This window comes from Schistocerca nitens, chromosome 6, assembly GCF_023898315.1.
Source record: "Schistocerca nitens isolate TAMUIC-IGC-003100 chromosome 6, iqSchNite1.1, whole genome shotgun sequence".
Classification (NCBI taxonomy): domain Eukaryota; kingdom Metazoa; phylum Arthropoda; class Insecta; order Orthoptera; family Acrididae; genus Schistocerca; species Schistocerca nitens.
Window position 1 is genome coordinate 440740895 of NC_064619.1, and position 24951 is coordinate 440765845.

Genomic DNA, 24951 nt, shown 5'->3' on the forward strand with positions numbered 1-24951 from the left:
CATTTCTCTTAAACACTACTTAATCTAACTTCAACTAGCTTACGCTGTGGGCAACATGCACACCCACGTCCAAGGGAGCACTCGAACCTCCGACGGGAACCGTGACAAGGCTCCTCAAACCGCGCGGCTACCCCGTGCGGCCAGTTACAAGTAATAGTTGTGTAGCAAGAATAGCTGTGTTTTGTTATCACAGTGTATCCTTATGCACACACTTTATGTAAAACTGTGTGATCTGGTACCAACTGGCCATCACAAGAGTAGTAGACAGATGGATATTAACGACAAAAGCCGCCCCTACTGTCCCAAGCCAGCCCCCAGCATAATGCCTGAAATAGCTTTGTTACTTCCTGTACACCATCTGAAGATGAGCAAGAAACGGTTCGAAAACCGATTCATGGAATGAATTAACAACTGTTAAAAAATGACTGGTTGCAGTTTTATGTACATTTTATGTTACATTTTTCAAATCTGTTTGCTTCTTCTGGCAAGGTTCCCAAAGATGAATGTACAGCTCATATCGTGACGTGATGTTCTTATACTTGGATGAAAGTTCTTTCAGCATCGTCTTCCGCCCTCCGTGACCAATGGGCCTTATGGAGTAGGTCAAATAAATCAGAGTCCGTGACGTAAAATCGTACCCTCGACCTTCATTACGTCATAGTGTTTCAGCTGCCAGTAATCCTGTGGTTCCTACTTCGTCGTCGTCTTAGCCTTTTAACTTCTCGTAACTGGTTTCGGTTAGGAAAACATAGTTCTTAGCAGCATTGGCTCTTACTTGAGATAATTCATTGCACAACCATCGTTGCATGTCAGCATGGCGTGATTCCTGTGTTGGCACTATACTCCCCTGCGACATAGTGAAACAAGAGAAACGGGGAAGGCTGGAAGGATGGCGGGAGAACATACGTGGAACTTCAATCGGACGCTGTACACTGGAGAACTATTGTGGCGATATCGCTGGCGTAATAGTTGAACGTCGAACAACAATACGCTGCCTTTGCAATCATTATATAGAGATCTGAACGCCACCGCAAATAGTAATGGCGGGAAATAATTGCGGTACTATGCTATTATACACTTTGCCTCCAGACAATCCCGCAAAGTATACAATTACTAGGCAGTGTACAAAATGTCAAACTTTTCACAGTTTGAAGTTCGATTTCAGGCATTCTATACATTACCTAGGCAGTCTATAGAAATCCGGAGTTCACAAAATGCCGGTTGTTGTTGTGGTCTTCAGTCCTGAGACTGGTTTGATGCAGCTCTCCATCTACTCTACCCTGTGCAAGCTTCTACATCTCCCAGTACTTACTGCAACCTACATCCTTCTGAATCTGTTTAGTGTATTCATCTCTTGGTCGCCCTCTACGACTTTTACCCTCCACGCTGCCCTCCAATGCTAAATTTGTGATCCCTTGATGCCTCAGAACATGTCCTACCAACCGGTCCCTTCTTCTTGTCAAATTGTGTCACAAACTCCTCTTCTCCCCAATCCTATTCAATACCTCCTCATTAGTTATGTGATCTACCCATCTAATCTTCAGCATTCTTCTGTAGCACCACATTTCGAAAGCTTCTATTCTCTTCTTGTCCAAACTATTTATCGTCCATGTTTCACTTCCATACATTGCTACACTCCATACAAATACTTTCAGAAACGACTTCCTGACACTTAAATCTATAATCGATGGTAACAAATTTCTCTTCTTCAGATACGCTTTCCTTGCCATTGCCAGTCTACATTTTATATCCTCTCTACTTCGACCATCATCAGTTATTTTGCTCCCCAAATAGCAAAACTCCTTTACTACTTTAAGTGTCTCATTTCCTAATCTAATTCCCTCAGCATCACCCGACTTAATTTGACCACATTCCATTATCCTCGTTTTGCTTTTGTTGATGTTCATCTTATATCCTCCCTTCAAGACACTGTCGATTCCGTTCAACTGCTCTTCCCTTTGCTGTCTCTGATAGAATTACAATGTCATCGGCGAACCTCAAAGTTTTTATTTCTTCTCCATGGATTTTAATACCTACTCCGAATTTTTCTTTTGTTTCCTTTACTGCTTGCTCAATATACAGATTGAATAACATCGGGGAGAGGCTACAACCCTGTCTCACTCCCTTCCCAACCACTGCTTCCCTTTCATGCCCCTCGACTCTTATAACTGCCACCTGGATGCTGTACAAATTGTAATTAACCTTTCGCTCCCTGTATTTTACCCCTGCCACCTTCAGAATTTGAAAGAGAGTATTCCAGTCAACATTGTCAAAAGATTTCTCTAAGTCTACAAATGCTAGAAACATAGGTTTGCCTTTCCTTAATCTATTTTCTAAGATAAGTCGTAGGGTCAGTATTGCCTCACGAGTTCCAACATTTCTACGGAATCCAAACTGATCTTCCCCGAGGTCGGCTTCTACCAGTTTTTCCATTCGTCTGTAAAGAATTCGCGTAAGTATTTTGCAGCTGTGACTTATTAAACTGCTAGTTCGGTAATTTTCACATCTGTCAACACCTACTTTCTTTGTGATTGGAATTATTATATTCTTCTTGAAGTCTGAGGGTATTTCACCTGTCTCATACATCTTGCTCACCAGATGATAGAGTTTTGTCAGGACTGGCTCTCCCAAGGCCGTCAGCAGTTCCTATGGAACGTTGTCTACTCCCGGGGCCTTGTTTCGACTCAGGTCTTTCAGTTCTCTGTCAAACTCTTCACGCAGTATCTTATCTCCCATTTCATCATCATCTACATCCTCTTCCATTTCCATAATATTGTCCTCAAGTACATCGCCCTTGTATAGACCCTCTATATACTCCTTCCACCTTTCTGCTTTCCCTTCTTTGCTAAGAACTGGGTTTCCATCTGAGCTGTTGATATTCATACAAGTGGTTCTCTTTTCTCCAAAGGTCTCTTTAATTTTCCTGTAGGCAGTATCTATCTTGCCCCTACTGAGATAAGCCTCTACATCCTTACATTTGTCCTCTAGCCATCCCTGCTAGATACTAATCGGCATTTAGTTTCTTCTTCCTTCTAGTACTCAACACAAATGGCATACTGGGAACAAGTGTACCATACGGAACTGTATTAACGTGCCACAGCAATGCCTCGGCGACGTGGTTAACGTCGTCGCTGGCGGCGCAGCGTTCCTGTATATCGTGCTTTGAAGGCGATAGACATTGATCTTTCTGGACAGTTCAATAAACAACAATTAATTGGAGATCCAAACGTATTTCGTGGACTCCGTTTGAACTTTACATGTGATGTACAAGCCGTGTTTGGAAGTAGTACATGGCTCACACTTGCTGTAGTATGGGGCAATCATTGTGATTATGGTGGCCTTGAAGCTTTCCCAGATGCAAATATTCTTACATGGAAGATATGGAGTATAGCAGAGATAACAGGACTCTTAGCAAAAGTTCCATATGGTACACTTGTTCCCAGTATGCCATTTGTGTTGAGTACTAGAAGGAAGAAGAAACTAAATGCACTTCCTGTCGATCTCATTTTTGAGACGTTTGTATTCCTTTTTGCCTGCTTCATTTACTGCGTTTTTATATTTTCTCCTTTCATCAATTACATTCAATATTTCTTCTGTTACCCCAGGATTTCTACTAGCCCTCGTCTTTTTACCTATTTGATCCTCTGCTGCCTTCACTACTTCATCCCTCAGAGCTACCCATTCTTCTTCTACTGTATTTCTTTCCCCCACTCCTGTCAACTGTTTCCTTATGCGCTCCCTGTAACTCTGTACAATCTCTGGTTTAGCCAGTTTATCCAGGTCCCATCTCCTTCAATTCCCACCTTTTTGCAGTTTCTTCAGTTTTAATCTACAGTTCATAACCGATAGATTGTGGTCAGAGTCCACATCTGCCCCTGGAAGTGTCTTACAATTTAAAACCTGGTTCCTAAATCTCTGCCTTACCATTATAAAATCTATCTGATACTTTCTCGTATCTCGAGGATTCATCCATATATACAACCTTCTTTTATGATTCTTGAACCAAGTGTTAGCTATGATTAAGTTATGCTCTGTGCAAAATTCTACCAGACGGCTTACGCTTTCATTTCTCTCCCCCAATCCATATTCACCCACTATGTTTCCCTCTCTCCCTTTTCCTACTCTCGAATTCCAGTCACCCATGACTATTAAAATTTCGTCTCCCTTCACTACCTGAATAATTTCTTTTATCTCATCATACATTTCATCAATTTCCTCATCATCTGCAGAGCTAATTGGCATATAAACTTGTACTTCTGTGGTAGGCATGGGCTTCGTATCTATCTCTGCCACAATAATGCGTTCACTATGCTGTTTGTAGTAGCTTACCCGCACTCCTATTTTTTTTATTCATTATTAAACCTACTCCTGCATTACCCCTATTTGATTTTGTATTTATAACCCTGTATTCACCTGACCAAAAGTCTTATTCCTGCTGCCACCGAACTTCACTAATTTTCACTATATCTAGCTTTAACCTATCCATTTCCCTTTTTAAATTTTCTAACCTACCTGCCCGATTAAGGGATCTGACATTCCACGCTCCGATCCTTAGAACGCCAGTATGCTTTCTCCTGATAACGAGTCCTCTTAAGTAGTCCCCGCCCGGAGATCCGAATGGGGTACTATTTTACCTCCGGAGTATTTTACCCAAGAGGACGCCATCATCATTTAACCATACAGTAAAGCTGCATGCCCTCGGGAAAAATTACGGCTGTAGTTTCCCCTTGCTTTCAGCCGTTCGCAGTACCAGCACAGCAAGGCCGTTTTGGTTAATGTTACAAGGCCAGATCAGTCAATCATCCAGACTGTTGCCCCTGCAACTACTGAAAAGGCTGCTGCCCCTCTTCAGGAACCACACGTTTGTCTGGCCTCTCAACAGATACCCCTCCGTTGTGGTTGCAACTACGGTACGGCCATCTGTATCGCTGAGGCACGCAAGCCTCCCCACCAACGACAAGGTCAATGGTTCATGGGGGGGAAAATGCCGGTAACATCTAAATATCAATTTTTTCGGTATTATTATTATTAATGTTGATTTTACACACTTTTTGCATAATCTTTCATAGTCTACATCTACATCTACATGACTACTCTGCAATTCACAGCCGGCCGAAGTGGCCGTGCGGTTAAAGGCGCTGCAGTCTGGAACCGCAAGACCGCTACGGTCGCAGGTTCGAATCCTGCCTCGGGCATGGATGTTTGTGATGTCCTTAGGTTAGTTAGGTTTAACTAGTTCTAAGTTCTAGGGGACTAATGACCTCAGCAGTTGAGTCCCATAGTGCTCAGAGCCATTTCAACCATTTTTTTTGCAATTCACATTTAAGTGCTTGGCAGAGGGTTCGTCGAACCACAATCATACTATCTCTCTACCATTCCACTCCCGAACAGCGCGCGGGAAAAACGAACACATAAACCTTTCTGTTCGAGCTCTGATTTCTCTTATTTTATTTTGATGATCATTCCTACCTATGTAGGTTGGGCTCAACAAAATATTTTCGCATTCGGAAGAGAAAGTTGGTGACTGAAATTTCGTAAATAGATCTCGCCGCGACGAAAAACGTCTTTGCTGTAATGACTTCCATCCCAATTCGCGTATCATATCTGCCACACTCTCTCCCTTACTACGTGATAATACAAAATGAGCTGCCCTTTTTTGCACCCTTTCGATGTCCTCCGTCAATCCCACCTGGTAAGGATCCCACACCGCGCAGCAATATTCTAACAGAGGACGAACGAGTGTAGTGTAAGCTGTCTCTTTAGTGGACTTGTTGCATCTTCTAAGTGTCCTGCCAATGAAACGCAACCTTTGGCTCGCCTTCCCCACAATATTATCTATGTGGTCTTTCCAACTGAAGTTGTTCGTAATTTTAACACCCAGGTACTTAGTTGAATTGACAGCCTTGAGAATTGTACTATTTATCGAGTAATCGAATTCCAACGGATTTCTTTTGGAACTCATGTGGATCACCTCACACTTTTCGTTATTTAGCGTCAACTGCCACCTGCCACACCATATAGAAATCTTTTCCAAATCGCTTTGCAACTGATACTGGTCTTCGGATGACCTTACTAGACGGTAAATTACAGCATCATCTGCGAACAACCTAAGAGAACTGCTCAAATTGTCACCTAGGTCATTTATATAGGTCAGGAACAGCAGAGGTCCCAGGACGCTTCCCTGGGGAACACCTGATATCACTTCAGTTTTACTCGATGATTTGCCGTCTATTACTACGAACTGCGACCTTCCTGACAGGAAATCCCGAATCCAGTCGCATAACTGAGACGATACCCCATAGGCCCGCAGCTTTATTAGAAGTCGCTTGTGAGGAACGGTGTCAAAAGCTTTCCGGAAATCTAGAAACACGGAATCAACTTGAGATCCCCTGTCGATAGCGGCCATTACTTCGTGCGAATAAAGAGCTAGCTGCGTTGCACAAGAACGATGTTTTCCGAAACCCTTCGAGGTGATTCATAATGTTTGAATACTGTATATGCTCCAAAACCCTACTGCAAACCGACGTCAATGATATAGGTCTGTAGTTAGATGGATTACTCCTACTACCCTTCTTAAACACAAGTGCGACCTGCGCAATTTTCCAATCTGTAGGTACAGATCTATCGGTGAGCGAGCGGTTGTATATGAGTGCTAAGTAGGGAGCTATTGTATCAGCGTAATCTGAAAGGAACCTAATCAGTATACAGTCTGGACCTGAAGACTTGCCCGTATCAAGCGATTTGAATTGCTTCGCAACCCCTAAGGTATCTACTTCTAAGAAACTCATGCTAGCAGCTGTTCGTGTTTCAAATTCTGGAATATTCCATTCATCTTCCCTGGTGAAGGAATTTCGGAAAACTGCGTTCAATAACTCCGCTTTAGCGGCACAGTCGTCGGTAACAGTACCATCGGCACTGCGCAGCGAAGGTATTGATTGCGTCTTGCCGCTTGTGTAGTCTTTGATCTATCTTCCCCATGGTCATAACTTCGCCTTTTATAACAGATTATGATTTTAAAATTATGCACACGGGTACATAAATAAGTTTTCTTTAGGCGTATTAGGCAAGTTTCTCTCTGAACAAGTCTATGAAATGTAGGACACACGAAGTTCAGACAATGTCGGTCGGACATAATTATAGGATATTGCAGTGCCCGTGTTGTTCAGAATAACGATGGAAAATTCCTTTGGACATGCACGCTTATCCAAAGGAACAGACATTGCGGCGACTATAGCCGATATGAGATACATTAAATGTATTCGTAATTGGGAATATGGACAACCATCAGCTTGTGGGGCGTCGGGTAGGGAAAATATGTTGCTGTTATATAAATATTTTGGTTTGTAGAACGTAAAACCAGTTCCTATTATTTAGAATGTTATTTATGCTGTCTTTCGCCGTTCTCAACACTGGCTCTCTAACTACAATATTGGCTACCAGAAAGTGATTAGCAAAACGTGAAGCCTGTAATTAGAATTCCTAGTGCCCACTTCATCTGAGAATACACTTATAGTTACAGCTTATAGCTCTGAGGAATTAGGAGATTGTCCGGGATTTATAATCAAAAACGGTCTTGTTAAAAAAAACTTTCTGTATTCTGAAAGTCACAGATGAAAACAAAAGAATCCACACAATCTAACTAACAGAGCAGTTCAGAGTCTAATGCGCTGATGCCACTATAAATGTCCAAATTAAAAGTTTAAATGAATGCTCGCCATAATTTGATGATTAGTTTCATCAAACGCCACGCTAAATAATGGTAGAATGTTTGTCCCGCGGCGGCACGTGAAAATACGACATACGCAAACTGAAGATCGATAATTAAAGTCAGCCCAGAATTAACACTTCACTCGAAAATGATTTCATGGTTACGCGTATCTCGAGTAACTGAATACGGCATCCGAGGCTGTTTGTAGCAATGATACCGACGCGACGCGACTCCCGACAGAGATGACGTGCTATTCAGCGTCTGGAGAGAACTGGAGCCTTGCTTCCTCGCGCAGCGTTCTTATATATAAAGCCGCGGTGCGGACGGCTAAAGGAATGCCTGATCAAATCGGTTTTCCCGACTAGCCGCTGGGCTAGTAATGCACCACATTAAGTTACCGAATAAATCATAGCTTCTTTTGCTGATGGCCGATGAAGCTCTTAATTTAAATGTGCATTCAGCACGCAGGTAAGTATTGATAATAAAATTTTGACGTGGCTAAGTTAAATATTTTGGGCGAGAGAATTAATTTAATTACACTGCACGCAGTAGACGAGCTCTGAACTGGCCCTCTGGAGATACGCTATCGCTATAGTTTTATAGGTATTCAAATGAAACTTCTCACATCCTTATGGTGATAGCGGATCTCCATTCTACTTAAATATAAACATCCTAACCTTATTTATTAGCCTACTTAATCTATCTTGCTTCCTTAAGTTTTGAGACGAAAACCAGAAAATCATGAATTTCCACTAAAATTTTAATTTGTGAAAACCAAAGTACTGTTTTTATTAAATTATTATGAAAGATGAATCTAAATATAAAATTTTAACTTTCTAGCTCTTTTCTGTTGCGCCAATGATTTTTACAGAAAAACGTCCAAATTTCGAAAATGGTTAAAGTTATCGAACTGATATTCAACACATATTAATTTAGTATTACTCCTGACATGCTAGAAATGTTTTAGGTTATTTGCTTGATTTTTAAAGTATTGCGCAACATTTATGACGTCAGAGCTAGTTACAGCAGACTAGGCTGGCACACAATGCAAAGACTGATGTGAATTTACTACGGCGTGAGTAGGCTGCTTCCCTACAAGCTGTAGAATGGAATGACGACAATGAAAACTTGTGTCAGACCGGGACTCGAAGCCAGATTTCCCGTTTACCGCAAGCGGTCGCCTTACCATTTGGCAGCCGGGCGCTATGACCGAGCGGTTCTAGGCGCTTCAGTCCGGAAACGCGCGACTGGTACGGTCGCAGGTTCGAATCCTGCCTCGGCCATGGATGTGTGTGATGTCCTTAGGTTAGTTAGGTTTAAGTATTTCTAAGTTCTAGGGGACTGATGACTCAGATGTGAAGTCTCATAGTGCTCCGAGCCATTCGAACCATTTTTACCATTTAGATATCCGTGCACGACGCACAGCTAGACTAAAACTTCCATAAGTCGTCAACATATGAATGTTTGTTCAAAGGAACTCTCCATCGTAATTCAGAATAACACAGGCACTGCAATAAGGTATTTATCCGCAGACACAGGTCAACCGACTTTGTGACAAAATGTCCCACGCGTACCGGAATATACATAATGGATGTACAAGTACAGGTTGCAGACGCATTGCCGACGACATACGGAAGTTTGGGTCAGGCGGTAAGGCGTGCACGGATAGCCAAATGGCAAGGGACCGCTCGCGGTAAGCGGGAAATCCGAGTTTGGGACTTGGTCCGGGACAAATCTTCACTGTCGTAATTCCATTCTACAGCTGATGGTTGTCCATATTCGCAACTGCGAGTACATTTAACATATGTCAACCTCATAAAGATAGCAGTTTCGGTGCATATATCACTCGGTACAGAAGATTAAATTCTAATTAAATCATTTCATCAAGAAATACGCCCAGTGCACTCAGACAGTGTCATTTCTACTCAGATTAGGGAGTAAATTTCATGCATTAATCCTTTCCGTGCCCGCCTCATCAGCCGCACCGTGTGCGCGGCGGATTGCTAAGCGAAGGGGCCCGGGTGCGATTCCCGGTCAGGTCGGAGACTTTCTCCACTCGGGAGCCGGGTATTGTGTTGTCATTACATTTGTATCGTCACAACTGACATCCAATATTGACTTGATTGAATGGGCACAAAGCCATTCAAAGATAAGGAAAATTAGAGCTCGTACTGAGGCGTTTAGACAATTGTTTTTCCCTCGCGCGATCCGCGAGTGGAACAGAGGCGGGGAAATATGACTTTGACGCGAATTGTGCCCTCTGCCACACACCGATTGGTGGCTAACGGAGTATATATGTAGATGTAGATGTAAACTGAAAACTTTTCTCCAGACTAAACTTGAAAGTCCCGTCCACTTTCTAGAGTGATAAAATAGCATCGAGTTGAATTCTTGCACTGACATCCTGGTGGGACGTCTGTGTAGCTTCGATATAACACAGGAATCTCTTTGGTTGTGATAGTTCAAAGTCTCTGCCACAGAGATAGAAGAAAACGACAGACATTTGCACCGTTGCGTTGTACATTTCGTCGTAAGAGTCTATGTACCATTCTGACGTGAAAGGAAATCACTGTGAGTGTTTTGATGTTTATGATCTGATTTCGTGTTGGTTTAGTTAATGTAAACTGACATTACTAATGAAATAAGTAAATAAATGGATTAGATACGATGAATATATCATGATGAGACTCGCCTGTATTTTGTACACAAAACAAATACATGTGTTAAAAAGCACTACTCCATTTCAGTTGCGTTGGTAACTGTCACCAAATACTGAATCCAGTTTTTCGTAGTTTGGGCGGGAAAGGGTTAAAATGACTTTTCTGTAAGAGTCAGATTAATATCAGTTTAATTCACTGATCAAATTACAAAAATCAATCTTCTGTTTATGTGTAATCCGAGTAAGAGCCTATGAGTCAACAACAACTTCGTGAGACCCTTTTTTGTGTAGGCTAGACATCGTACTTTGGTTCTTTGGGTCCCGTTTGTTATGCTATATGGAAGACTTTATTGCTGAATCATGCGTCCCCCGCTTGTGCCGTATGCCCGAAATATTACGGGTGTCCTTTCTGTATAACAGAACTAAATCGTACAGTTAAGGAATACAGTTCTTGTTAGGTTTTGCGCATGCAGGTACCATCTTGGACCATGAATCCGAACGTTTTCCTCGATATTTGTCGTTCCTTTTCCTGATGGTATTCACACTGATGGTTAATGATGATTTCTCAGCTGTGTGGAGTGCTTCGGAGAACGGCTCTGGTGACGCAAAAATTTGGCTTTGGTGGGAAGGAGTTTCTTGACACACATATTCCTCATAGATTTTATTGATCGCTCTGTCAATACCAGTGTTTCCGAAAACTGCATATAAACACTTCAAAGCGTTTAACGTGTGTGATGTTGTCATGTCTCATCGTGAGGAATTCCAGGTATGTGTATCTGATTCCATGTATTGTATTTTTATTTCGTATGACATTTGGAGGCTAGCTGTGATGGGGACCTCATGAAATTTCCCTAGGGCATGCCTCGCTTCAGTGATAGTCCTGGTAAATACTGATCAGCAAAGGCGAGGCAGTTGATATTGATTCGGTTGCTCTTTGTGCGCATATTTATCCAGTTTCTTTCTACTGTGTTTTGATGGTTTTATCTAGGTTCATAATCTGTTAATTAATCAGAGTTAACTGTGTAATTGTGAACTGTAATCCAAGAGGGACGATGAATCAGTAGATTACGAGGTACTACATAATATGCTCTACAATTTCTCCCGTGGGTGGAAGTCAATATTGCTGGAGGTGGAAGAAACTATTATTAGTAGAAAAACAGTCCACAAAGAAAAATGCTCTATTGAAAGTGAGTCCAAAGGTAAAAGCACGTAAGTTTTCATTATCATTATGAAATGATTTTTCTCAACACTATACTCTTTGCGAATGAACTAGGGATTTATTAAAAATTGCGAGGATGATATTTAGCGAGCGTTTCGCATGCTTATGAAAGTAGCACAAGGATATAATCTAAAGTTCTCTGTAACAAAGACCAAACTAATGGCACACAGCTGAATGTGAAGCAAACCGCCTCAAGATAGATGTACTCATATTTCTAGACTTGTTAACTAATGACGTTTGTCAGTACTCATCCTCTACAGTTTATGGCCTTACCAATCGCTCTCTTGTAGATTCCAAGAGTCCTTAGCTTCCTAGATGTCTGTAATCCATATTCTATGCGGTCTACCACGTTTCCTTTTACCTTCGGGGTCAATCTCCGTATCTTCTTTGGTCATATATTACCATACATTCGTTCTAAATGGCCATAGTATAGTAACCTTTTCCTCTCATTAGCATTCTTTATCTTCCCCTCTAGTTCAGTCATTTTTTCTGGTATATTCATTTCTGATGCGGTCTAATCTTGAAACTCCAGCATTTCATGTTTGTAATCTATCGCTTGACCTTTTACCCTTTTCTTATTTTCCAGACTTCTGACCCATACATTCGTATACTTTTTACTGTTGTTTTGTAATAATATTTTTGTTTTGTTTGTGATCTTATTCGAAAGGACCGGATTTAATAGTTGAACAACATGTTTCCATTGTTAAATATTCTTTTCTATATAGAAAAGGCAAAGTCCTGGCTGAATGACTGACTGACTGACTGACCCATCATCGACCAGCCCAAACCGCTAAGGATAGAAAATTTAAGTTTGAAGAGAGTGTGGATCTTATAATGTAGACATAAGAACGGGTAGTCTGAAATTCCGTTCCTAAGAATATAGCAAAGGTGATGAAAGGCTTTTTGAAAATTATATTAAAGTTAAAAAATACGTGTTTCAATATTTTTGGAAATTCAACCACTAAGGGAACAAAATACTGAATGACATTTTTTTGAAATTAAATAATGCTAAAGAACTACTAAAGGATTCTTTATACTACATCTACGAGGATTTGTATTTAACTTGTCGGTTAAAAATAAAAATAATAATAAAAAATACGTGTTTCAGTATTTCTGAAAATTCAACAGTGCAACAGATGATGAAAATTTTTAAGAAAATATTTCGTTTCATTAAAAATTTTTGAAGCTAAATTTATGAAAAACAGTATTACATTTCTGGATTAGATATTAAGAAATTTTTGTTAACAGATGAAAGTTGCTATGTAAATATCTCCATAAGAACGCAAAAGGCATGATTATCGAAAACTTTAGACTCCAGCTACGAGAATCGCTTTTTGGTCAGAAGTAAATTCGAAAAACACTATGCTTATGTGGCCTTAATTAGCGTGGAAAGCTGAGAAGCTCTTCCAATTTGTAAACAACAGTAAAAACAAAAACAAAAAAATCTCTGCAAGCCTTAAAGTCTACACTAGCGAAGCTAGTCATATTTACACCTATTATTTAAAAGAACTACAACATTTGATACTAAAACTCCCAGATTACAAATCATACTGTTTTCCCATACAATCTAATACTCTGTTTTATTTGTATTTATTTTTAAACTCCACTCATCATATTCTTCAAACTACTTCGCCAGCGGATAGCTAGAGTCGTCAACCTGTTCGGCAACAATCGTCTGGCCATCATCAAATAAGAGAGAGTATAGTTTACCATGTCCGCAGGTCAGGGATTTTTCCTACCTCGAGATGACTGGGTGTTCATCATCCTCATTCATCCCCATTACGGCCGGAGGAAGGCAATAACAAACCACCTCCGCTAGGACCTTGCCTAATAGGGCGCTGCGGGTCTCCCGCATCGTCCCCTACGCTCCTCGGAGTATGGGACCTCATCACCATGGTTTACCATCTCTCACTGACATTCCCATCGGGCTATATTTACTTCTCCATGCCTTTAATATTTCTTCTAAATAAATTTTAGACAACTGAGGAGGCTGAGTGTAACGCTTCCGAACCCTTAGTTAATCTGGAATTCCCCCTATAAAACATTACCACTTTCAGTAAACTAACGCATCGATAGTATGAGATTCCAACTGCATTATTGCAGGGTATCAAGACAACATTACTCCTAACGCTCAGCCACAACATGTTTAATGACTATAAGGCATAAGCCTTTTCTAAATCTACGAATGGTAAGTGAACTGTTCGCCCTCAAGACAGTTATTAACAAGAAATCAATGCAACAGGCCAGTAAGTCCTTACACCTGGGTTGCGATAGCTGAGGCACTTAAAGCTGTATCAGCTACCAATTAAAAATGGAGGTAGTACGTTGTTGGAATGGCTACCTTCTCCAGCTCCATCTCCAGCTGGTCGAGGCTGGACAGTTGGTACTCCTCGCTGCTCTCCAGACGGTCCTCCCCCAGTTGATCCAGTGAGGAGAGGGTCTCATTGTCCTGTGCGGAGGCCATCACCGCCAGCATCTGCAAGTCAAACGAAAACTAATTTATTATATGATAAGCAGAGCACTTTCCAACTTCCAAACGCTACCAAATTTTTACAAGAAGCATTTCCTAAGTCTTCTGCACAGAAATGTGTTTGACGACAAGTCTAGCACAGGAATTTAAAAGAATAATGTGGTGTTCGTAGGCATTTTCTCTGCTCTCTCCTTTCAACAAGGAGTGTTATGCCTTTCTCAGTCGGGACCTGAAAGCAAACATGGACGTAGAAGTAGTCAAGTCGTGTGACACCAGAACATGGAATTCCAAGTTGCGAGGCTTTCCTACGCGCGAAAGGGAGACTCAGTTATTTCCATTTTTGTTTCGTCGAAAGAAACGTGGCCAGTGAAATGTGAGATTACTTCCTACGTCATAAGCAGAACTTAGAACGACGCCGTAATGGATTTCTATATTTGCAGGTTGAAGCTCGTATTTGGTGGTTTTAATGTTACAACTTCCGAGCTTCGAATGCATGCTGTTTCGATTGTCCAGTTTTAGAGTTAAGCCTAGTATTTAAAAGAATAACAATATTAAATACTAAAATTTCCCGCATCCAAACCATACTGTTCGTATATGAAGATAGTAACTGTTCCTGAAAGAACGGATACCATTGATGACCGTGCCGCTTTTCTAGAATAAATGATAAGTAATTGAAACCCACAACTACAAACAGGTGTTGTTGATATACCTTGATGGGGACAGCTGAAAATGTGTGCGCCGACCGGGACTCGAACCCGGGATCTCCTGCTTACATGGCAGACGCTCTATCCATCTTTTTTTTTGTTTTTTTTAGATCTCATTTTGTTCGTTTTCGTTCGTTGTACCTGCTCTGGGCGGACGTCGAAAGACACCCGTTTCAGTTCGTTGTTGATCCATTAACTCAGTTTTTTTATTACAGAGGGCAGCTGTCCCTTTTTTTTTTTAGGTCTCATTTTGTTCGTTGTATCTGCTCTGGGCGGACGTCGAAAGACAGCCGTTTCAGTTCGTTGTTGATCCATTAACTCAGTTTTTTTATTACAGAGGGCAGCTATCCCTCTAACCGAACACGCTGAGTTACCGTTCCGGCAGCATTCCAAACAGTCCACAATTTACAAACGTAATGTTCCTAATAGATATTTGCCCATTTACTCATTACTCGCGCCAACTAAGGTGACGATTCCCGTAAGAGTGCGGGCAACCTGTGCGCATTCGCACAGACGAAGGTCAATGGCCGTGTAGCCTTTAACTATACAGGGTGATTCAAAAAGAATACCACAACTTTAGGAATTTAAAACTCTGCAACGACAAAAGGCAGAGCTAAGCACTATCTGTCGGCGAATTAAGGGAGCTATAAAGTTTCATTTAGTTGTACATTTGTTCGCTTGAGGCGCTGTTGACTAGGCGTCAGCGTCAGTTGATGCTAAGATGGCGACCGCTCAACAGAAAGCTTTTTGTGTTAATGAGTACGGCAGAAGTGAATCGACGACAGTTGTTCAGCGTGCATTTCGAACGAAGTATGGTGTTAAACCTCCTGATAGGTGGTGTATTAAACGTTGGTATAAACAGTTTACAGAGAATGGGTGTTTGTGCAAAGGGAAAAGTTCTGGACGACCGAGAACGAGTGATGAAAATGTAGCACGCATCCAGCAAGCATTTGTTCGCAGCCCAGGAAAATCGACTCGCAGAGCTAGCAGAGAGCTGCAAATTCCACAATCAACTGTATGGAGAGTCCTACGAAAAAGGTTAGTTATGAAACCTGAACGTCAACTACCCGAGGCGATGGATCGGCTGCCAGGCAGCCTGTGACAGAGCACTTCATCACTGGCCTCCAAGAAGCCCTGATCTTACCCCCTGCGATTTTTTATTATGGGGGTATGTTAAGGATATGGTGTTTCGGCCACCTCTCCCAGCCACCATTGATGATTTGAAACGAGAAATAACAGCAGCTATCCAAACTGTTACGCCTGATATGCTACAGAGAGTGTGGAACGTGTTGGAGTATCGGGTTGATATTGCTCGAGTGTCTGGAGGGAGCCATATTGAACATCTCTGAACTTGTTTTGAGTGAAAAAAAACCTTTTTAAATACTCTTTGTAATGATGTATAACAGAAGGTTATATTATGTTTCTTTCATTAAATACACATTTTTAAAGTTGTGGTTTTCTTTTTGAATCACCCTGTATATGAAGATAGTAACTGTTCCTGAAAGAACAGATCCCATTGATGACCTTCGTCTGTGCGAATGCGCACAGATTTCCCGAACTCTTATGGGAATCGTCACGTTAGTTGGCGCGAGTAATGAGTAGATGGGCAAATATCAATTAGGAACATTACGTTTGTAAATTGTGGACAGTTGGGAATGTGGGTCTCACGGGAAGCGTGCAAGGGATAAGTCCGTGCAGTCGCGCTATTCATCTGTCTCCTCGTTGGCTCAGATGGGTAGCCGGCACGGTAGCTCAGCGTGTTCGGTCAGAGAGCTGCTTGGCCTCTGTAATAAATAAAAACTGAGTGAAAGGTTCAACAACGAAGTTGAAGGGATGTCATGTGACGTCCGCAACGACCAAACACAACGATCAAGAACGAAACGAACAAAATGGAAAAAAAGTGGATAGAGCGTCTGCCATGTAAGCAGGAGGTCCCGGGTTCGAGTCCCGGTTGGGACACACATTTTCAGCTGTCTCCATCGAGGTATATCAACAACACCTGTCGGGAGCTGAAGGTTTCAATTAATTAACAAGCTATTCGTCACTACTCGCCGCTCACTGACGAACAGTTTAAACAAAAAGGGGCAGAGTTTGCAGAGGGGCGTGTTCTTCACATTCAAAAGTTATTTTGCCCGTATAACGTTTAAGATTGTGCCAATACTCACACGTGTACTGTTTTGGAAGATACATTCTAATACTATTGAGTACAATGTAATAAAAGGTTAATTTATATAGAGCTTCTTTGTGCATTTGAAAATGCTTGTGTTTTTTGTATAGTTATACAGTCGTATAAGATATTATATCTTTGGAAAAACAATCATTGTACAGCTACGAACTCTCGCTGATGATGTGTGGACCATTTATTTTGTCTTACGTGATTGGCCCAGAAAGCTAAATCACGGTTCGCAAAGAACTACAAAATAAATATTATTCTGGAAGAAGAGTATTGTGTGTTTCAGCTTTTAATACAGGGTGATTCAAAAAGAATGAACAGATTTCAGTTGTTTACTACAAGCTACAAAAGGTAGAAGCACGTTGCGCATGTCGCTGGATAGAGGAAGGTTCAAAGTATTGACACAATAGCGCTTTTGCCTGTAGCAACATGGCAGCTACACCAAAAGAGACATCATTTTGTGTGTTGGAATTTGCCCGAAGTCGATCCATTGTTCAAGTGCAAGGTACATTCCCTCGTAGATTCTGCTAGAAGTCACCTCTGCACGAGCAAATTTATCGCTGGCATAAAAGATTATCGGAAGGTGGTTGTATGTGCAAAGGGAAGATCACTGGTCAGCCATGCAAGTCAGATGAAAATGTCGAGCGTATCGAGATGCGTTCAGACGGAGCCCTGGGAAGGCTACACGACCCTAACAGAAAGAACGAATTTTGCTTTTCAGTCCTCCAGGATGTGGTAGAGGACGCTTTTTCCGCGCATATTTTAGGACGAATCGACGTTTCGTCTATCAGGTAAAGTAAACTCCATAATATAAGAATTTGAGGGTCACAGAACCCTGTCGTCGTCGTCGAACGTGAAAGAAGCTAAACGAAACGGAATGTATTTTGTGCATTTTCTGTTCACAAAGTTTATGGACCTTCCTTCTTTGTGGAGGAAGCTGACAGGAATGTAATACTTGGATATGCTGCAAAACTGATTGTTTCAAGGTCTGGCGTTATCTTAACAACACCGCGTTGAATAGGAAGAAGTGGACAAGATCTTGTTCACTGTTTTTGGCCTCCCAGCTCAGCAGACTTTACACCTTGCGACTTTTTCCTGTGGGGGTACATGAAAGTCAGCTATATGTGGCAGTTACTCTTCAAGAGCTGAGAACTCTAATTGTTGAAGCTGTCGATTCAGTAAACAGGGACCTGTTGATTTTGCCGGCCGCTGTGGCCGAGCGGCTCTAGGCCCTTCAGTCCGGAACCGCGCTGCTTGTACGGTCGCAGGTTCGAATCCTGCCTCGGGCATCGATGTGTGTGATGTCCTTAGGTTAGTTAGGTTTAAGTAGTTCTAAGTCTAGGGACTGATGACCTCAGCTGTTAAGTCCCATAGTGCTCAGAGCCGTTTGAACCATTTTGAACCTGTTGATTCGTGTGAGGAATGAAATGGACTATCGTTTCGATGTTTCTCGAACAACGCATGGTGCTCATGTTGTGTACGATACAGTGTCTGTGCGAAAGTAAAACTTCGAATCTTCCTTTATCCAGTGACACGCGCTATGTGTTTCTGTCTTTCATATTTTCCTTGTGATAAACAATTGATATCTGTCCTTGGTTTCTGAATCACCGTGTATGTCTGTGTGAGAGTAATGCACCGAACAGGCAAGTTGAAGTCCTATTCGTCGATTCAGAAAGGTACCGTAATCCAAGATAGTTTCATTTTTTGCCTAGCAGCCTCTGTTGAAAAGACAAGATCAGTCTAATTGAACATCACCTACACTCCTGGAAATTGAAATAAGAACACCGTGAATTCATTGTCCCAGGAAGGGGAAACTTTATTGACACATTCCTGGGGTCAGATACATCACATGATCACACTGACAGAACCACAGGCACATAGACACAGGCAACAGAGCATGCACAATGTCGGCACTAGTACAGTGTATATCCACCTTTCGCAGCAATGCAGGCTGCTATTCTCCCATGGAGACGATCGTAGAGATGCTGGATGTAGTCCTGTGGAACGGCTTGCCATGCCATTTCCACCTGGCGCCTCAGTTGGACCAGCGTTCGTGCTGGACGTGCAGACCGCGTGAGACGACGCTTCATCCAGTCCCAAACATGCTCAATGTGGGACAGATCCGGAGATCTTGCTGGCCAGGGTAGTTGACTTACACCTTCTAGAGCACGTTGGGTGGCACGGGATACATGCGGACGTGCATTGTCCTGTTGGAACAGCAAGTTCCCTTGCCGGTCTAGGAATGGTAGAACGATGGGTTCGATGACGGTTTGGATGTACCGTGCACTATTCAGTGTCCCCTCGACGATCACCAGTGGTGTACGGCCAGTGTAGGAGATCGCTCCCCACACCAAGTTGCCGGGTGTTGGCCCTGTGTGCCTCGGTCGTATGCAGTCCTGATTGTGGCGCTCACCTGCACGGCGCCAAACACGCATACGACCATCATTGGCACCAAGGCAGAAGCGACTCTCATCGCTGAAGACGACACGTCTCCATTCGTCCCTCCATTCACGCCTGTCGCGACACCACTGGAGGCGGGCTGCACGATGTTGGGGCGTGAGCGGAAGACGGCCTAACGGTGTGCGGGACCGTAGCCCAGCTTCATGGAGACGGTTGCGAATGGTCCTCGCCGATACCCCAGGAGCAACAGTGTCCCTAATTTGCTGGGAAGTGGCGGTGCGGTCCCCTACGGCACTGCGTAGGATCCTACGGTCTTGGCGTGCATCCGTGCGTCGCTGCGGTCCGGTCCCAGGTCGACGGGCACGTGCACCTTCCGCCGACCACTGGCGACAACATCGATGTACTGTGGAGACCTCACGCCCCACGTGTTGAGCAATTCGGCGGTACGTCCACCCGGCCTCCCGCATGCCCACTATACGCCCTCGCTCAAAGTCCGTCAACTGCACATACGGTTCACGTCCACGCTGTCGCGGCATGCTACCAGTGTTAAAGACCGCGATGGAGCTCCGTATGCCACGGCAAACTGGCTGACACTGAAGGCGGCGGTGCACAAATGCTGCGCAGCTAGCGCCATTCGACGGCCAACACCGCGGTTCCTGGTGTGTCCGCTGTGCCGTGCGTGTGATCATTGCTTGTACAGCCCTCTCGCAGTGTCAGGAGCAAGTATGGTGGGTCTGACACACCGGTGTCAATGTGTTCTTTTTTCCATTTCCAGGAGTGTATGTCAGCTTCTACGGATACGTGCTTATCCCGATAAAGACATCCGGAGGTTTAGTGCAAGAGGGAATCTTGCACACTTTGCTTAATGAGAATTTCACTTTGAAATATTTTGGGATTTTTGATATGAAATACTTCACTGCTGGTCAGCCAACCAGAATTATAGTACGAGAAACTGTAGGAATTGTTTCTTTATTACAGACAAACAGTTCTCACCAAAAAAAGTGGCACAAAACTTATACTGTAACTTTGAACCGATTTCCAGCTCAGCAGTAAAGGGAGTCAGATTTTATGAAACGAATATCTATATAAGAAGGAGTCAGATTATATGAAACGAATATCTATATAACTTCCTTGATGCGGAAGCTGATCGTACTAACAAACTTGAAACGCCGTAGTAATACGAGCACATTTTTATGGTTATGCCGAAGATGTATACATGTGCTTCTTGTACTAATAAACTGATAATTTGGAGGTTGTAGTTTCAACATAAAATCATAAAAAAAAGAATGTTTACTATGTTCTCCGAGGTCCCGCCCAATTGTAAAGCACTATTCCTGTTTATGTTGAGTTGTTTAGCGAAAGCTCAAAAATTTGTTGAGACGAGCGTCTTTTAAATGACAGAGAAAAGAAAAACTACACAGAAAGTAGTTTTCTTAAAGTTTTGCGAGGTTTCACACTCTCCCTTCCTCTCTCTCTGTCTGTCTGTCTCTCTCTCTCTCTCTCTCTCTCTCTCTCTCTCTCTCTCTCACACACACACACACACACACACACACACACACACACAGAGAGAGAGAGAGAGAGAGACTGCAAGAACCCCCCCCCCCCCCCTCATACTAAACCTTCAGAAATGTCTGTTTCGCCCGTGAGTCCATAGGTACGGGTTGGTACAGTCTAACTGGCCACACTTTCCTGTTGTTCGAGTTCGAGTTCTGCAATAATTAAGCCAGTTCGTCCTTGAATTGACTTGTGAACCAACGCACAGAAATCATAAGAAAAATGGAATGTGAATAAATTACTCGCTATGAATAGAGAGATTTCTGTATCCGCTAGACGCATTTCGCCGCAGGCCCAAGATGATTTGTTTCCGTTTCTGCTGGACAGTTTCAATTTAGTTCTCCGCAGCTTGCAATTTCAGCTTCTCGTTGCTAGTAATTCCGCTGCTCAGGCAGAACTGTAGCAACTCTACCGGTTTCTGGGAACAGAGTCCTTCTTAAATGACTCCTTTGTTCTGTCTTGCCAAAATAATCGTCTCCGAAATTTGTAAATGTCCTGCTAAAGACTTTAAAATGGCGTCAACCAAGAACATCTTTCATCTCTTAGAAAGCTGTCTAGGATGACTCACTGAAAGTTACTTGACAAGAAGGACATTGTAATGGTTTCATGTCGGCTGTTGTTTACTCGTATTTACTTTATTTAATTTCGCGCGAATGGTCAATTTCAATCTCAGAGGCTTAAGAATGGCGAGTAGGGCCGAAATGGACAAATAGTGCAAAATTAAATATGTGTAAACAACAGCTGAAGTGGAACTATTACAATGTCTTTAAACAAATGTACGTACCCACAGGAAGGAAATGATTTGCTTGACAAGAATATTTGAGGGGCCTGTTCTGAAAAGTCGTGGAAAGGTGTAGTTACGTCGCTAGGTGAGACGGGGGGAAGTATCTGTTCGACAAGCTATAAATATATTCGGAATAAAATTATTAAATACATCGGAATAAAACTATCGTACACCACGTTACTGGGGGAGTACCGAAGCAGTCGGCGCACTTACAATAAACACTGTGTCCAGGTGGCACAGTGGTTAACGCAAATGCCGAGCACACTGGAGATCCCAGGTTCGGATCCCGGTCTGACACACATTTTCACTCGGCGCCGCTGACTACGCATAAATTCCCGATGCAGTTGACTTCATGAGCTCCCTCCCTTTCTTTTCTACACCCTCCATCTTTAATTTACGTGAAAATATTACTCCAGGCCGCGAGCAACACGGAATTCTCATTAAGTAACACACAGACCACGTGGCACTTATTACACCCCAACACGTTGAAAAAACTATCACTCTAATTTATATTTTCCTTGTTTCCCCGACATAATTTGAGACGAATGTTTGGACGGTTCCTTAAATGAAGCAAGGACCGCTGCACTCCTCATTTGGTCAAGATATCCAATAATCCGGCCGATGTGGCCGAGCGGTTCTAGGCGCTTCAGTCTGGAACCGCGCGATCGCTACGGTCGCATGTTCGAATCCTGCCCCGGGCATGGATGCGTGTGATGTCCTTAGGTTAGTTAGGTTTAAGTAGTTCTAAGTTCTAGGGAACTGATGACCTCAGATGTTAAGTCCCATAGTGCTCAGAGCTATTTTTTTATATCCAATAGCGCCACATCTAGAGATGCTAACTTCGCCGGGATTTGGATTTTAAAGAGTTATCTTCCTTCCTCCAGTAAACGGCATACCAGTGAACAGATTCAGGTAAGTACGTCGGAGCTAATTGGAAACACTTTTCATAACGATGTGTACCCTGCATCTGCACAACACACATTACATTATCCTCATACGCAAGACCAATATCCCACATTACTGGGATGGTGAAAAGTCCTAGTCAGCTCCGATTTCCGCCGCGAGGGATTAGCCTTGCGGTCTGTGGCGCTGCAGTCATGGACTGTGCGGCTCGTCCCGGCGGAGGTTCGAGTCCTTCCTCGGGCATGGGTGTATGTGTTTGTCCTTAGGATAATTTAGGTTAAGTAGTGTGTAAGCTTAGGGACTGATAACCTTAGCAGTTAATTCCCATAAGATTTCACACACATTTGAACATTTTTTGAGCTCCGATTTCCTTACCTTTCCAAAGGTAAGAAGGTATGAACGTGACAAGCGTGTTGAACAATATCCCAATAACCACAATGAGCAGGAGAGCTTCTGTAAAGTTTGGAAGGTAGGAGACGAGATACTGGCAGAAGTGAAGCTGTGAGGACGGGGTGTGAGTCGTGCTTGGGTAGCTCAGTTGGTAGAGCACTTGCCCGCGAAAGGCAAAGGTCCCGAGTTCGAGTCTCGGTCCGGCATACAGCTTTAATCTGCCAGGAAGTTTCAATATCCCAATACTTTCCTGATAGTTTCATCGTTGTATGGACATTCTGTTAGTTGTATTCAATTGGGGGACTATGAAGAACACCTGAAACATTAAAAGCGCCATCTTCACTTTTCTTATTTTTATTAATCCAGTCTCGAAACTATTTGGACTGATGCAGCAACGTGTGTTATTGAAATAAGAATGTGTGAATTATATCCATTATATAATGGTAGCTTTCGTTCGTAGAACAAATACCTATTTCAGAAGGCCGTTATTCCCTTTGAATCTTCATTTTCGGTTTCCTTTACTCAGTCTCTTTCATTATCAAGATCTTGTGATGCTCCGCGTCAGAATTCGTAATATAATTCTGGTGTTGCCCCGACTAGCACAGCTCTGGCCAATTAATTGGATGTTGACTGTGGCGTTTGTTTCGGCCGGTCCAGGGAGACCACAGCGACCGTTGGGAGGAGAGAGTGGTGGAGGGCCCTCGGAGGCGGAGACGGCGGTGCTGTCCCCTTTAAGCGGCGCCCTTGTTAAAGGGGAGACGCCTCTGCACCTGCAGGTAGGAAGGCCGCCAGTAAACAAGCGCACGTGGGCCCCTTTAAACCCGGTGCGTCGCGCCGCACAGCACCGCTGCGAGCTGTCCCCTGGGCCTTGTCCTAGTCCAGTCCTGCGTGGCCCATCCTACACTCGACACGGCGAGTATAACGGCTCTCGGCTTACAGGTGACGAGAGCCTTAACAAACGGGGCTGCATGTTTAAGGAGCATCGCTAAGGAAAGGAGAGCACTGAAAGTGAAAATTCCGGCCCTAGGTGACGACTGGTCACAGATTAAAACTTTTCGGAATCTGCCATCAGTTAATTTGTAACTACTGTATGTACATTGGTGCGAGTGGAAGGAGATACTGTAGTTCGTAAACTATTCACGATGCTCAGAAGCTAAGTCACAACATGCGATATCAATGTAATTACTGCTTGTAGTCGTTCTGGTCTTTATACCATTTATCTCTCTATACGCAAACATTACACAGGGTGAAGAGAAACTCGCGCACTTGGACATCGTAACGCGATTCCTCACATTCCAACAATATGAAGATGTCTGTCACAAAATTTCTTCCTGTGCATATTTTCGGCAGTACATGAACGTCAAATATAAGCAGTCTGACGACACTGTAAGCCACATGTACGGTAACTTCCTCTGACAGCAGGTAGGTGCAGTGCTGTACAGTTTGTGCAGTCGATAAAGGTTTGGGTTAGCAGGCGAGAGGTCGAGGGTTCGATTCCGTATCGAAGCGAATTTGTTTTCATTTGCTAAATGTAGTCTGCGACGTGCAGTATCTAGCATCTTAATTGTCATACGGCGATTGCAGTGGGTCTTCTACAAAACATTTGCACTTACGTACTACGAACACAAAAATTGAAGTACAATGGTATTCACTGATCAGCTTTTAAAAAAGCACATCGTGGACGCGTATTGTTTCGCACCACTTCATCGACCAGGCTCCAAACTTGTTTTTTGTGTACCCTCCCCCAATGGTCCCACCGAATAGCACCAATTATTATTCTTTCCTCTTTCAGGTAAATTACATTTCGTCGAGAATGTATTATGTAAATGTCGGATACGTGTGGCTTATGAAATGTATACTACAGTATTATCTGGCAGAATGGAATTGCCAAATAAAAACAAATACGCCTCGACGCAGAATCAACCCTCGACCACCTGCATGCTAACCCGCACAGCACCAGTCCTGTTTGCTGCCGCAAATATTCCCA

At 43.0% G+C, this 24951-nt stretch overlaps 1 protein-coding gene and 1 non-coding gene across 2 annotated transcripts in view; one reads left to right on the forward strand and one right to left on the reverse strand.

Annotated features, from left to right (window-relative positions):
• The window catches only part of LOC126262931 (protein madd-4-like), a 469727-nt gene extending 455734 nt beyond the window's left edge, over window positions 1-13993 (reverse strand). Inside the window, exon 1 of the mRNA XM_049959860.1 lies at window positions 13928-13993. Within this exon, the coding sequence (XP_049815817.1) occupies window positions 13928-13942 (15 nt within the window). The 5' untranslated portion in view covers window positions 13943-13993. The remainder of the gene's footprint in view (window positions 1-13927) is intronic.
• Window positions 13994-23096: 9103 nt separating this feature from the next.
• On the forward strand, window positions 23097-23171 carry Trnas-cga (transfer RNA serine (anticodon CGA)). The gene has a single exon. It is a non-coding gene; the product is annotated as a tRNA-Ser (tRNA).
• The last annotated feature ends 1780 nt before the right edge of the window (window positions 23172-24951 follow it).